This window comes from Cebus imitator, unplaced genomic scaffold (assembly GCF_001604975.1).
Source record: "Cebus imitator isolate Cc_AM_T3 unplaced genomic scaffold, Cebus_imitator-1.0 Scaffold14, whole genome shotgun sequence".
In the NCBI taxonomy this organism is placed as follows: Eukaryota; Metazoa; Chordata; class Mammalia; order Primates; family Cebidae; genus Cebus; species Cebus imitator.
In genome coordinates, this window is record NW_016107329.1 from 11,434,082 (window position 1) to 11,449,917 (window position 15,836).

General features: G+C 43.7%; 1 protein-coding gene and 1 long non-coding RNA gene across 2 annotated transcripts in view; both read left to right on the top strand.

Annotated features, from left to right (window-relative positions):
* CUL4A (cullin 4A) overlaps window positions 1–15,836 on the top strand; it is a 57,722-nt gene that overhangs the window by 31,817 nt on the left and 10,069 nt on the right. The window contains exons 9-16 of the mRNA XM_017501159.2: window positions 2,976–3,168; window positions 4,435–4,539; window positions 4,749–4,859; window positions 4,951–5,036; window positions 5,794–5,901; window positions 12,908–13,021; window positions 14,680–14,785; window positions 14,936–15,108. Of these exons, the coding sequence (XP_017356648.1) occupies window positions 2,976–3,168; window positions 4,435–4,539; window positions 4,749–4,859; window positions 4,951–5,036; window positions 5,794–5,901; window positions 12,908–13,021; window positions 14,680–14,785; window positions 14,936–15,108 (996 nt within the window). The remainder of the gene's footprint in view (window positions 1–2,975; window positions 3,169–4,434; window positions 4,540–4,748; window positions 4,860–4,950; window positions 5,037–5,793; window positions 5,902–12,907; window positions 13,022–14,679; window positions 14,786–14,935; window positions 15,109–15,836) is intronic.
* LOC119467502 lies at window positions 5,910–10,437 on the top strand. The gene is made up of 2 exons (XR_005196040.1): window positions 5,910–9,358; window positions 9,416–10,437. It is a non-coding gene; the product is annotated as an uncharacterized LOC119467502 (long non-coding RNA).

The following is a 15,836-nucleotide window of genomic DNA, read 5'->3' on the forward strand; positions in this document are numbered from 1 at the left end:
CTGAGTTTTCACATGTCCTGCCCTGGAGTATGGCCCCTCGGTGCTGGCACAGGACCTCACTGATTGAGCAGTACCCTGAGTTTTCACATGTCCTGGCTGGGAGGGCGGCCCCTCGGTGCTGACAGAACCTCACTAAAGACTAGGGGCTCTTGGTCCAGGGCACCACCCCACCAAGGGGACACTTGTTGATGTCTGGAGACATTTGTGTCTGTCTCAACAGAGAGGGTGCTTCTCGTTCTGCTGGGTGACACCAGGGGTGCTGCTGAATGCACAGGGCAGCCCTTACCACAAAGAATTGCTTACCCAGAGTGCCAGTGGTGCCCAGCCCAAGAAACCTACTGAAGACCCTCTAATAGAGAAGTCATTCTCCAGCCTCCCTTCATGGAAACGGGAAAACTGAGGCAAACAGCAGGACCCTTCACAGATAGCTCGTGTTTCCACCATGTGCTGGGGGCCTAGCATGAGTTTTCCAGCTTAAATGGTGAACATTCAGCAGATATCTGTGTTTTTGCTTGCTGGTGACTATTCTTAGATCCTATAATGAAAAGATGAAATTTCCAGAGAATTACACTGAGAAAAAATAAAAAGCCAATCCTAGATACTTAACATACTATTAATATATTATTCCATAACATTTTGGAAATGACAAAGTTCAGAAGTGGAGGACAGAGGAAAAGTTACCAGGGGGTAGGGACGGGGTGGGCTGTGTGGTTAGAAAAGGCCCCAGGAGGCAGCCTTCTGGGGGAATGGTTGGGGTTTTGGCTGAGGTCATAGACATGCACACCGAGGTGAGTTACAAGTAAACTGGACCATCTGAAAAAGACTAGGGGTTATTAGTGTCTGTATCCCAGTTGGAATGCTGCTCTGTAGTTTTGCAGACTGTTGCCATTAGAAGAAACTATGGAAACGAAGGTACTGGGATTGCTCTGCTATTTTTACCATAACGCAAGTCTTTCATTATCTCAATAAAGATTTCCATTAAATATAAAAGCTAAATGAAGGCTTACATGCTGCTTTATGGAATAAACAGATCTGAAGTCATGTATCAGTCCAGCTTGGAAAGCCGGTACACACACAGCACCCCTCCCAACAAGGTCTCATACAGTGCTATTGAATTGGAAGTTATAACTGAGTCATATTAAATCAGCCATAAAGCTACTGAAAATTTAGGATTTTTGCCAGTGAGACAGTCTTCAGGGGATAGGAATACATCTAAATACTAGGAAAGGTTCACCTTTGCAGTTTTCAGTCTGGGTAATAAAAATCAGTGTGTGGCAACTGGTGCGGTGGCTCACACCTGTGATCCCAGCACTTTGGGAGGCTGATGGGTGAATCACAAGGTCAGGAGATCGATACCATCCCGGCTAACACAGTGAAACCCCGTCTCTACTAAAAATAGAAAAAATTAGCGGAATGTGGTGGCGGGTGCCTGTAGTCCCAGTGACTTGGGAGGCTAAGGCAGGAGAATCGTTTGAACACGGGAGGCAGAGGTTGCAGGGAGCCAGGATCGCGCCAGTTCACTCCAGCCTGGGCAACAGAGCGAGACACTGTCTCAAAAAAAAAAAAAAAAAACCGTGCGTGACCATCACCCCTAAGTGTCAGCAATAAGCGGCTATGCTGTAACAAAATAGTAGTTTACATTCAACTCTACATGCTGTCATCAAAATGAAGCTGGACCTTATAGTGTATGAGATGTTGAGTAAGAGGTCCCTCCACACCTGTGAGCCACATATTGCCCTCTCCAGGAGGATCTGTGCCCTTGCTGTTGGCATCCTTCCACCAGCCAGCTGCCTTGCCTGTGTGTGTGACATGTGAGTGCCTGTGTGCATTCTATTGAGACAAGTTTTTTTAAGTTCAGTAATTGTATTCAGCTCCTCTTCAGCATATATAGTTTATGTCATCAAATAGTTAACTGTTTATTAGCATCACACACACACTTTTAGGAGTGTTTAATACAGCATTTTTAAATTAAAAATACAAACTGGCCCAGGTACGGTGGCTCACACCTGTAATTTCAGCACTTTGGAAGGTTGAGGTGGGTGGATCATGAGGTCAAGAGATCGAGACCATCCTGGCCAACATGGTGAAAACCTCTCTAATGAAAATACAAAAATTAGCTGGGCATGGTGGTGTGTGCACCTGTAGTCCCAGCTACTCAGCAGGCTGAGGCAGGAGAACTGCTTTAACACAGGAGGCAGAGGTTCCAGTGAGCCGAGATCGCACCACTGCACTCCAGCCTGGCAGCAGAGTGAGACTGTATCTCAAAAAAAAAAAAACAAAATGCAAACTAGAAATAGCTTTTCATGGTTAGAAGTGATGGAGAAAGAAAACTGTAGCTAAGAAATCCCAATAGATGTATTGAATTAGTAAGAATTAACTTGTCTTTGAGGAACTTATACATAAATGTTCTTTAAGAAGCCGTGGACATTTTCCCAGTCATTTGGAAGTTCTCTCAGAAACAATTGTAAGAGCAAGGCATTTATTGTATATCTAACTGTATATTCACACCAGACACAGGGGCTCATCCCTATAAACCCAGCACTTTGAGAAACCAGAGCAGGATTGCTTGAGGCCCAGAGTTTGAGACCAGCCTAGGCAACATGGCAAGACCCTGTCTCTACAAAACTTTTAAAAAGATTGGCCAGATGTGGTGGCCTGAGCCTGTGGCACCAGCTTCTCAGAAGGCTGAGGTGGCAGGATTGCTTGAGCTTGGGAGGTCAAGGCTGCAGTGAACCGTGATTGCACCACTGTACTCCAGCCTGGGCCACAGAGTGAGGCCCTGCCCCATTTAAAAAAAAAAAAAAAATTTACTTAATTTTTGAAATATGAACTCAACTTGTGAAACTTTTAAAGTTATTGAGTATTTACTACTAAGAGTAATTTATATTAAACTATCCTGATTATGTGATAGCAGGAGAAAATACTATTTGGTATTATAAACATGTTGCTGAGTTGGTATTGATTTGCTTTTGTAGACTTTCGGGACAGCGATTGTCATCAATCCTGAGAAAGATAAAGACATGGTCCAAGACCTGCTGGACTTCAAGGACAAGGTAGACCATGTGATAGAGGTCTGCTTCCAGAAGAACGAGCGGTTTGTCAACCTTATGAAGGAGTCGTTTGAGACGTTCATCAACAAGAGACCCAACAAGCCTGCAGAACTGATTGGTAGAAAAATCTGTTTTGTTTTGTTTTGTTTTTGAGACAGTCTCACCCATTTCTAGATTGTTTTTTAATGTGGGAAAATAAGGCAAAACTCAACCAAATTTTTTTCCACAATGTTCAAGCTGCTCGTGGGGTGTGTGGAAAGTGTTTTTATCAAGTCTTATTGGGACATACATTTTAAAAAGTGGGACACACCTGCATTCATGGGTGGAGGAGGGCATTTCCGTAAGGGAACATGAGGTAGGAATTTAGAAAAGAAATGACGCTTGACTTCGCCAAAGAAGAAAGGGGTGATCCACCATCTTTGTATCCTCTGATCAGTATTAAAATAGGATAAAATCAGGTGAGATCTCAAATGATAGCATATTTTTAAATACTGTTTTTAAGTTGTACATTTTTTTCACAATAATACCAAAATAATTTCAGAATTCCTAGGCTTTCTCTAGTCAGTAAAATTTTTTTTTAATTTAAAGGAGAAAAAGGGCAAAGATAACTGTAATACGATGATACTAGATTGACTGTTGATTACGCTGAAGGTGCATGATGGAACATGGAGCTCATTGTGCAGTTGTCTACTTTTCTGTGTGTTCAGAATATTCCATTGTAAAATGGTCAAAAGAAAAAAACGAATACAAGCAGCAACAGAAGAAATTGAGGAGGCAGCTTACTTTGGCTTTTGTGCCTCTGTTTCAATTTTGGTTTCTCTAAAAAGGAATGTTGAGTTTTTGGGAGTTTAGGCTTCTGGAAATCTTGAGTTCCATCACGTGAGACGTAGATCCTCCCGAGCCACCTCGGATGGCTTGTGCGGCCTCAGAAACAGGAAGCCTGAGTAGAAATGCTTCTACCCTGCATTGCCACCTTGGATGCCCTGAGAGTCTTTTTCTTTGAGAATGTCTCCTGAGTTGATGACACCAGATCCCAGGAATGGGCACTCCTGCGTTTGGGGCAGCCATGTGTCCTGAAACCTGAGCATGTGATCACTGAACCCATTTTATTTTGAAATTCAGAGATTACATTTAGAGATAAGAAAGATAGTTAAACCTGCTTTAAACATTCAGTCCCTGGCTTTGTTAAAATTTTGGGAAGTATTTACTCTCGCATGACTTAAGAGTATTTATCTTAGAAAATCAAATATTTGCTTTTTCGTCATATAGTAATGTCATTTTGGAAAGGTTCCAGAATGTTACTGTACAGTGTTGCTTATAGAAATTAAAGATGCTATGTGTTTGTATGTTTTTATGTAGTATTCCTATATGTTTATGCTCACAGCAAAGCATGTGGATTCAAAGTTAAGAGCAGGCAACAAAGAAGCCACAGATGAGGAGCTGGAGCGGACATTGGACAAGATCATGATCCTGTTCAGGTTCATCCATGGTGAGATTTGGGCACTCAGAAAATGCTGCATAATCTAGAGATGTAAACACAGGTTCTGCTTTCTCAGAGGAAGTTTAGCATGAGAATGTCGGTTCGGTAGAGCCAGTTTGCATTAGAATGGACACATTTAAGGGTTTTCAGCAGTTGAAGCCTAACATTTGCTTATCGGCGCTCTGATGTCTTGATTCTTCTCATCTGGTTATAAATAGGTAAAGATGTCTTTGAAGCATTTTATAAAAAAGATTTGGCAAAAAGACTTCTTGTTGGGAAAAGTGCCTCAGTCGATGCTGAAAAGTCTATGCTGTCAAAGCTCAAGCATGGTAAGCATGTGGGGCCTGGGCTCCCCGCCGGAACTGAGGGTCGCTGCCCTGCGTGCTGCCCCAGTCTCACTCCCTCCTTTGCCGTGTCCAGAGTGTGGTGCAGCCTTCACGAGCAAGCTAGAAGGCATGTTCAAGGACATGGAGCTTTCAAAGGACATCATGGTTCATTTCAAGCAGGTGAGTTGTGTTTCTTCAGGTAAAGCGGCTTTTTAAAAAGTATCTGCTGAGTGTGGTGGCTCATGCCTGTAATCCCAGAACTTTGGGAGGCTGAGGCAAGAGGCTTTCTTGAGGCCAGAAGTTCAAAACCAGCCTGATCAACATAGCAAGACCCTGTCTTTACAAAAGAAAAAAATTTTAAATGAGCAGGTAGGGTGGCACATGCCTGTAGTCCCAGCCACTACAGTGGGACCGAAGTGGGAAGATCACTTGAGCCCAGGAGTTTGAGGCTGCAGTGAGCCATGACTGCACCACTGCCCTCCACCTGGGCATAAAAGTGAGACCTTGTTACAGATGTATGGATAGATAGCTAGATACATAGATACATAGACAGACAGACATAGCAATACCTTGTCATAGATAGAGAAATAAGGTAGGTAGATTCAATAGATTAGATAGAATGAATGAATCTCACTCTAAACTGTGTAAGAAAAAAATTACACTATTCATGTTTCACAAGTAAATTTTAAAAGGAGAAGAAAAGAACCTCTAAACCTGTGGCAAGAATTTGATTTCTGTGAGTCTGGTAGTAACACCTGAAGAAGGGGAGAAGTCAGTTCCAGCATGGCATTGGATTTTACAGAGTATGTTCTCGGGACTCAGATAAATACACAGATGAATCTTTGTTTTGAAAATTACACAGTTAATTTTGTTATAGGTTAATTATGTTTTATGACTTTCTCAAATGATTATTTGTCTTGGATTTCTCTGTTTTTAGCATATGCAGAATCAGAGTGACTCAGGCCCTATAGACCTCACAGTGAACATACTCACAATGGGCTATTGGCCGACATACACGCCCATGGAAGTGCACTTAACCCCGGAAGTAAGTGTGCAGACAGCGTGCTGTCTGCTCCCACGGTCATGCCCTTTCCAGGCAGATATGTTGCCTTCAAGAATTGTTTAATGGGGAGTTTTTAAAAATAGCCCACGCAGTCCAAAATCAAAGTGCTCTTATGGTCTTTGGAAAGCAGCATTAGAAAGTGACCACTTTTGTCACCTGCTGTGGTTCCTCCCAGTGCAGCCTGTGTCCACCTGCCGACCTGCAGGGGGCCCACGAGCACAGGCACTTGTTTGAAAGTTATGGCTGACTGAGCTGTGGTTGTCTGGTTCTTATTTCTTTCCATTGTAGACATTGCTGACGTCTTGGGAATGGCATTATTTAGGGTCTTTTTGTCAGCCACGACTTTAGCCACACTAAACTCTTTAGTGGAGGGTTTGCACATCAGAGATAGAATTCTGTGCCCAGTGAAGTTAAAATCAGCAGGAGACACAATACGTGCAACCCTTCAATATAATACTGGGCAAAGGGAAAGGGCTGATACCAGCCTGGGATCATCAAAGACATCCTGGAAAAGGCATCCCTTAAGCCTGATCTCAGCTAGAGGTGAATGATTATTTTCTCAGCTGAGAAGGGCAGAAAAACTTATAGCTACAGTGGTCGGATAATGTCATTCCTTTTCTCATCCCTCATAAGGGCCATGGCCAGTGCTCCTTTAACAAAAGACAAATTAGGAGGAGAAAACCATAACAAATTTTATTTAATCAAAGTCTTACTTAACACAGCAGGCTTCAGAAATGAAAACCAAAGAACCGGGGAAAACTGTCCATTGTTATGCTTTGGTTTGATCAAGAATGGGCAGCCATGTAGAAATAGGTGCGTTAGTCTGTTTTGCATTGCTATCAAGGAGTACCTTAGGTGGGGTAATTTGTAAAGAAAAGAGGTTTCACTGGCTCACGGTTCTGCAGGCTGTGCAAGCATGGCACCCGTGTCTGCTCAACTTCCGATGAGGTCTCAGGAAGCTTTTACTAAAGGTTGAAGGCAAAGGGAGAGTAAGTGACAGGGTGCAAGAGGCGGTGTGGGAAGCTCCCAGACTCCTAAACAATCAGATCTCCTGATATCCCATTATCTCAGGGAGGGCAACAAGTCATTGATGAGGGATCCACCCCATGACCCAAACACCTCCCACCAGACCCCACCTCCAACACCGGGGATCACATGTCAATGTGAGATTTAGAGGGGACACGCACCCAAAATCTATCAGTGTGACTAGACACAAGGGTGCCATCTGACAGTGGGAATCCAGTAAGACCCGTCTGTTGAGATTCCTCTTGCCCTCTCTGGGCAGCGTTCTTTCCTCCCAGGTGTAGGGCAGAACTTAACTATCAGCAAGGTAGATCAGAGAACTTCTTAATGTCCAGATCCTACACAAAATGGCAGGGGAAGGATGGATTAATGTCTCCAGGTTTTAAGACTGGCTTTGGGGGAGAGAGGCTCAGGCTTTCTCTCACCCGCCTCAGGGAAGAGGAATTCTGATTCCAGAACTCACTTTGGTGGAGAAAGTGGGGTAGGAGAAGGTCAGAGAGAGCTTGCTTCTGTGCAGGATGCTCAAAGAGAGCCAAGCAACCTGCTTTCCATGTTGGCCATGTGGTGTCCCCCCCGCCCTCCACAGATGTGCGTGCTCCTGCACCATTCCCTTTACCCTTGGTATTTGAGTGGCTGTTTCCCAAGAACAGAAAGCTCCCTGTCAGATGAGGGCATTCACCTGATTTCTGCTTTCATTTCGTTTCTACTGGCTCTCTCAAATATGTCTTTTGCAGCATTTTTTTCTGGTACCCCGTTGAGCCCAGGACCCAGGCGGTCTTTGGTGCCCCCTTGCGGGTAGCAGGTTCAGGTTGTGCAGGTCCAGCCAGATGCCCCGTGTCCCCATCAGGATCCTGACAGAAGGCGTGTGCTACCATGTGTTCCAGTATCCTGATGAAGTGCAATAGAACCCTTCTGTTAAGGTGCTAGCTGCCTTCTCCACTGTATTATTAGTGTTTTTCCTCTTGTAATTACTAAGTAATCTGTGAGGAGACGTTTCAGGACTACGTAAACATCTTAATCCTCATCCAGCTGTCACCTGTGTGGCAATTCCTGCCTGAATTGATGTTTACCTTCGTGAATGGGGATTTTTTTCCAGTTCTGTTGTTTCTTTGTATTTAGAAGTTGACTTTCTAAGAAAGAGCCCTCCTTTCCACCCACTTTATTTGCTTATTTCTTTCTCTCTCTTCATCATTAAGAACTCATGGATTCTTAATTTATGTACTTATTTTTATGCCTAAATTGCCCCATATGTGGTCCATGGCCGGCCACCCTGACGCTGGCTCCTTTGCTCTTTGATATGTCCACATCAGTTTTTAGTACTTTTTTTGGTACATTTTTTAGTACTTTTTTGTTTTCTAGCAAAAGATGTTTGAGGCTTACCCTACTATATTTTTTTTAATGTGGTAAAATATACTTTAACATACAACTTAACATTTTAATGTGTATGGTTCAGAAACATTAAATGCAGTTGTTCCTCAGTATCCATGGGGTATTGGTTCCAGGACCCCCACAGATACTAAAATTCACAGACTCAAGTCCCTTATACATAACCTATGCATACCTTCCCATATACTTTAAATAATCTCTAGATTATTTATAATGCCTAATAAATGCTATGTAAATATTTGTTATACTGTATTGTTAATAGTACAGTAACAGACTGTTCGGATTTTTTTTGACCTTTTAGGGGATTAATGACAAAAAAGTTTGTACATGTTCAGAACAGACAACCATCCCTTTTTTTCTTTCGAAAATTTTTGACCTGAGATTGGTTGACTCCATGGCTGTGGAACCCACGGACACAGAGGGCCAGTGGTACATTCACAGGGTTACAGAGCTGTCACCCCGTCTGTCCCAGAATTTTCTATCACTCTGTTAGCAGTTCCTCCCCAACCTGCTCTCCTCAGCAGCCACTATCTGCTTCCTGTCTCTATGGACTTGGCTACAGTAGATATTTCACATGAATGGAATCATACAACTTGGGAACTTTTGTGTCTGGCTTCTTTGACTTAACGTGCTGTTTTCAAAGTCCATCCATGCCGTACCACACATCAGCCCTTCATTCTTTCTCTGACTAACATCGCATTGTATGGGTAGGTCACATTTGGTTTATCCATTCACCAAATGTTGGGCATTTGGGTTATTTCTACCTTTTGGCCACTGTGAACAATGCTGCTGTGAACACGGGTGTATAGGTTTTAGTTTGAACACCTGTGGTTGCTCCTTTTGGGTATAGACACACCTGTGATCACTCCTTTTGTTATATACACACCTGTGATCGCTCCTTTTGGGCATATACACACCTGTGACAACTTTTGTGTATATACACACCTATGACAACTCCTTTTGTGTATATACACACCTGTGATAACTCCTTTTGTGTATATACACACCTGTGGTCACTCCTTTTGGGTACGTACACGTCTGTGGTCACTCCTTTTGGATACGTATTACCTGTGGTCGCTCCTTTCAGGTACGTGCACACCTGTGGTCGCTCCTTTTGGGTACCTACACACCTGTGGTGACTCGTTTTGTATGTATACACACCTGTGGTCATTCCTTTTGGGTATATACCTGGGAGTGGAACTGCTGGGTCATGAAGCAGCCTGTAGTTTCAGTTCTGAGGAATTGCCAGACTGTCTCCCACAGTGGCTGCACCAGCTTCTATTCCAGTTAGCAATCACGAGCATTCCATCTTCCCACCTTCTCACCTAGGCCTGTGATTTGCTTCTTTCATGGTAGCCATCCCTGTCGGTATGAGCTAGTGTCACATCTTGCCATGATTTGCATTTCCCTGATGACTATTGATGTTGAGCATCTTTTCATGTTCTGATTGGCCATTTGTGTATCTTCTTTGGAGAAACGTCTGTTCACGTGCTTTGCCCAGTTTCTAACTGGTCTGTTTGTCTTTTGTTATTAAGCTGTAAGAGCTCTTTATATTCCAGATGCTAGACCCTTATCAGATCTGTGATTTGCAAGTATTTTCTCCCATTCTGTGGGTTACCTACTTTATTGATAGTCTGCTTTCTACAAAAGTTTTTAATTATGGTAAAATCACATTTATTTTCTCTTTCGTTACTTTTGGTGTCACGTCTGAGAAACCGTTGCCAAATCAAGATCACAAAAAATTTACTAGGCCAGGTGCAGTGCCTCACACCTGTAATCCCAGCACTTTGGGAAGCCAAAGATCACTTGAGCCCAGAAGTTAGTATCAACCTCGACAACATGGTAAAACCCCGTCTCTACAAAAAATAGAAAAACTAGCCAGGTGTGGTGGTGCCCGCCTACAGTCCCAGCCACTCAGGGGTCAAGATAGAAGGACTGCTTGAGCCTGAGAGGTCAAGGCTGCAGTGAGCTGCGATCGAGTCACTGCACTCTGTCCTGCACAACAGAATGAGACCCTGTCTCAAGAAAAGAAAAGAGAATACCACGATGTCTTCTCCCAAGAGTTTTAGAGTTTTAGCTCTTGCGTTTCGGTTGACCCATTTTGGGCCTGGAATGGTAACTAGCACGTAGTAAGTACCCAAATGATAGCATTATGATTATAATTATTATTAATAGTGACCCAGACCTAGGAATGAATCCCAAGGAGATGATTTTTAGGAAGGATAGGCATTAAGAGGTTTATCACAAACCATGGTACTTCTCAAGGCAAAAAGAAAAGGAAAAAAGAGGTTTATCACATTACTGACTTTTATTTTTAGGTTCGTAATGACATAGTAGATATATTTCCTGAAAGAGTTCCTTTCCTTTAGATATACACGGAAATACTGACAAATGAAATTGTATTATGCCTGGGATTGGGTGTCACTGGAGATGGCTACTTGGTACATCAGGTGATTTATATGTTTGGTTTCACAGAAAGGTAACTCTTGGGCTGAGTTTTGAAGCATGAAGAGGAGATTGCCAAGCAGGTGTGAGGTTGGCAGGAACATCTGACAGGCACAGCTTAGACAGAAACACAGAGAAACTAAAAGGGCACGTCATGTCTAGGGAGCAGCAGGCATTTATGCAGCACCTGCTGGTGCCATGCACAGTACAGCAATGGAGAGTCAGAGGCCCTGCCCTGTGAGCTGTCCAGAGTCCACATTCACACCGTGCTATAGATGTGGTCCGAGCTAAGAGTGTGTCAGAGACGTCTTCTCTGAGGAGGCACTTCTGGAAAAGAGTAGTTTTCATCAGGGAGATGGGACATGGGATCCAGCAGAAAAAACCACATGTGTGAAAATCTGGAGGGATGAGAAGGTGTGAAAGACAGTGGAGTGATCCACTGGACTAGGCCTGGAGATGGGAGGGGCATAGTCCAGGTCTGTGAGATCAGAGGTTAGAATTTCTTGCTTTCTTTGTCCCAGGATCTATGGAAGCCACCCAAAGAAACAGGGAATGGTGAGTGTGTGGGAGAGCAGTGACTGGTATGGATTTGTGTCCCTGCCGAAATCTCACATATTGAATTGTAATCCCCAGTGTTGAAGGAGGGGCCTGGTGGGAAGTGACCAGATCCTGGGGGCAGATATCCCCCCTGCTGTGCTGGTGGTAGTGAGTGAGTTCTCATGATATCTGGTTATTTAAAAATATGTAGCACCTCCCCCTTCTCTCTCTTTCCTGCTCTGGTCATGTGAAGACGTGCCTGCTTCTGCCATGATTAAAAGTTTCCTGAGGCCTCCCCAGCCATGCTACCTGTACAGCCTGCAAAACTATGAGCCAATTAAACCTTTCTTCTTTATAAATTACCCAGTGTCAGGTATTTCTTTATAGCAGTGAAAGAAGGGACTCATACATGGCGTCTAGGTGGATGCAGAGTCCTGGAGCACTGGCGTTTGTGGAGTGGACAAGAACAGGGGGAGGTCATGCCCTGGGCCATCCAGAGATGGTCTCCTGAGGTAAAGCCGATGAGCCCTCACGTGTGCAGCACAGACTCGTCGGAGAGCCTGGGTGTGGTGGGCACCAGACAGGATCAAGCTGAAGAGTGGAGGGTATGATGGACCAGGAAGGGCACGCAGAAGTTGGGCAGCACCGTGCACGGGAAAGTCACACACAGCCTGCCTCCAAGGCATCCGCAAAACGAGCAGATGCAGGCCGTGGGAAAGGCTGGTACACTGAGTGCTAGGAACTTGAAATGTGACAAACACAGTTTTTAAGGATCAGTAGAAAGTTTGGAAAATGTAAGAACTTCACTCAAGGCCAGGCACAGTGTAATTCCAGTCTTCGGGAGGCCAAGGCAGGAGGAGCACTTGGGCTCAGGAGTTCAAGACCAGCCTGGGCAACATAGAAAGACCCGTCTCTACAAAAATAAAAAAAAGTCAATCAATTGACTGGGTGTAGTGTCACGTACTTGTAGTCCCAGCTACTCAGGACCCTGAGGCAGGTAGATCACTTGCACCTGGGAGGTCCAGGCTGCAGTCAGCTAGGATAGCCCCACAACCTGGCTGACAGAGCAAGCCTATGTTCCAAAAAAGAAAACGTCACCCAGAAACTCATCATAAAAACAACTAACTCACGCTGCACTTCCATGCAGGAAGTGTTTGCCATCGGCCCCTGCACAGTGCAACACAAGTGGTGGTGGTGTTGCCCCTCCCAGCTGAGGAAGCAGGAGCCCTGCTCGCTGGGGAGAATGCAGCCAGGACAGGGCAGGGCTGGGCTGAGACGCAGGATCTGGCCTCAGATGGCCTTTTCTGGTTGGCTCCAGTCTTCACTCTGTGCCACTGGCCCCAGCAAACCCAGGTGTGGGCATAGACCACCGATATAGCTCGTCTGCACCATGAAACACCAGTGCAAGCATTATCTCGTTGGCATTGGGAAGCCTCAGAGTGCAAGGATTGAGATAATGGAATCCAGAAAGTGTCAGAATATAGAGCTGACCTTTCAGTTCAGCTGTGAAAAAATTGTAAAACTCTGTGCACTGAATGTGGGACTGTTTAGATGGATGGTGTGTAGCATAATTTTGTTGTTCTCCTATGCTTGACAGATGATTAAACTTCAGGAAGTATTTAAGGCATTTTATCTTGGAAAGCACAGTGGTCGAAAACTTCAGTGGCAAACTACTTTGGGGCATGCTGTTTTAAAAGCAGAGTTTAAAGAAGTAAGTTCTTTGTTTCGTTTATTTTTTGTTTGTAAATATGTTAATAGAGGTTTTTGATTGTTGCTAAATTTTGGTAGCAAAAAAAAGGAAAGAGTGTTTCGCTTTAATTTACTAGCTTTTATAAGTCAATTAATAACAAAGGGTTAATATTCCAATCAGTAAAAAGTATTAAGAAATTAATCCATAGAAAACCATTTACCTATGGGGGAAAGAAAAAGCAGAGACTGTGAAGAGGTAACTCATAGAAGCAAAACTGAAAAAAATTAATGTCCATGAAGATGCATTACACTTCTCTGCTAAACAAAGGGCTTCAAAATAAAATACAGTAAGATACCACTTTTTGACTAAGAGATTTGATGAAGCCTTAAAAAAAAAAAAAAAAACTGACTCTTAGTCACTACTGGAAGAAGCATCAGCTGTCGTGAGTGTTTGGAAGAGCAGCCTGGCACTGTCAACTCTGAGTATTTGGAAGAGCAGTTTGGCACTGTCTGCTGCGGCAGCACTGCTGAATTGTTGCCATACTTCCAACTCTAGAACTTCATCTTAATAAGACATTTTCACAGATTAGTGAATGCGAATAATTGTGGCAGTGCTGTTATTATCAGTGATTAAGAGGGGCGAATACATTCAATGCACCAATCAATGAGAGGAGCTTGTCATGAAATAGGGCAATTATATACACTAAGCAAAACTTTATAAAATTCCTATTTTCCTTAGCTATTATATTAATAAGACACTTGCCTGTACATTACTAAATAAGTTATACATACCTACTTTATGTATATTATTGTATAGAGTCATATATGTAAAACCATATATACTCTTCCTTAAGGTATGAGGACAGTTAATTTCTGTTACCCTCAGTTCTTTCCGTACTTGCTGACTTTAGTAGAACTTGACCTCCACAGGGTTTGTGCTGGCACCACCAGCTGCGCTCTCTCCAGGTGTGCAGGAGGGCTTGTTACGGGCTGGTGATGAGTCAGGGCTGGGTCTGCAGAGGGAGCCCCTGACTGCCACACCACCTTGCGCATGCCTCTCATGGGTCTGACTGGGAGGCATGGGGCAAGTCGCTGCAGCAGAAAATCCTGAATAGAAAAGGAGGTCATCTTAGGATATCTAAGGCCAAGTTACATTGCGCCTATGTTACAGTCAGTCTCATGCAAAAGGCAGCTGGGCTAATGGATTGATTATGCCCCACAAGCTTATTTTGTTATTCTTTCTTGTAATGAAATTGCTGATGGTTTTGCCAGTTTCCTCTTTTTGGCATTTTTTTTTTGTTTTGGGACAGGTTCTTCCTCTGTCACAGGCTATAGTGCTGTGGCATGATCCTAGCTCACTACAGCCTCAGCCTCCTACCTCAGCTTCCCGAGTAGCTGGGACTACAAGTGTGTTCTATCATGGCTGGCTAATTTTTAAAAATTTTTTGTAGAGATGGGGTCCCACTATGTTATCCAAGCTGGTCTCAAATTTCTGGGCTCAAGCAGTCCTCCCCTTGGCCTCCCAAAGTGCTGGGATTACAGGTGTGAACTACTATGCCCAGCCTACTAATAATTCTTAATCACGTCACGAAAAGTTTGAGAGTGAAAAGAAGCTTCTTTTAATTTTTCAAAGATTGTACAAGCACAGCTTCAAAGGTGTGATGAGGCCTTCTCTTCCAGGGGAAGAAGGAATTCCAGGTATCCCTCTTCCAGACACTGGTGCTCCTCATGTTCAACGAGGGAGATGGCTTCAGCTTTGAGGAGATAAAAATGGCCACAGGGATAGGTATGAAAACCCCAGAGTGCATAGCTCCACAAGTTGTTTCTAAAGCATGTATTTGTTTTAAGATAAGACATAGACTTGTGAGCATGATTTGTTTACTGTTGTTGAGTCTCATTTAATGCCAACCTTTGCCTGCATTTGCTTCCCATTCAGAGGATAGTGAATTGCGAAGAACGCTGCAGTCCCTGGCCTGTGGCAAAGCCCGTGTGCTGATTAAAAGTCCCAAAGGAAAGGAGGTAGAAGACGGAGACAAGTTCATTTTTAATGGAGAATTCAAGCACAAGTTGTTTAGAATAAAGATCAATCAAATTCAGATGAAGGAAACTGTATGTATAAATTTTCTCCTTTTACTTATAGGGTGTTTAGCAAGGAATCATCAGTTTTTGTAGTAATTTTTTTTTTTTTTTGGCTGTTAAGAGGCCTGAAGCACATTTCCAAAATATCTAATTTAACTATATAGTGTTTATAAGAGTACTCATGTTCATGTCACTGTCATTAACTTTACATTCTTAGTAGGAAAGAAAATCAGAAAAAAAGCCTTTTAATGTTATTCCTATTCACAAAAAACTGCGCTAAGCCAGAACTTCCCATATCGAATTGTATTACCATAGAAAGTATGGGGAATTTCTGAAACTCTATGACTGTCGTCATATTTTTTGCAGCATAGTTCAGCCATTCTCTGAGCCTCAGCCTCAGGTAGGGTTCTGGGTGGAAAATGCAGGCTCTGTGGCTGGGCCTTTGATGTCATGGAGCCATTGCAATGGGACCTGTGTCACTGTGACCACAATGAGGTCTTTAGGTTAGATAAGACTCTGGAGGGTCACGTGTCCACACAGTTAGGAACCACTGCTCTGAGGTGCCTTCTGATGCAGCAGCCCCCACCCTTTGTGTGCACTCACCACCACCACCAAACTCATATGTGTAATGGACCAGCCGGCCTCCTGGTGGTGCCTGTAAATACCATGTCTAATGCAGGAGCCCTCCCCCCACTACCCACGTGTGTAACATGGACCAGCCGGCCTCCTGGTGGTGCCTGTAAACACCATGTCTAATG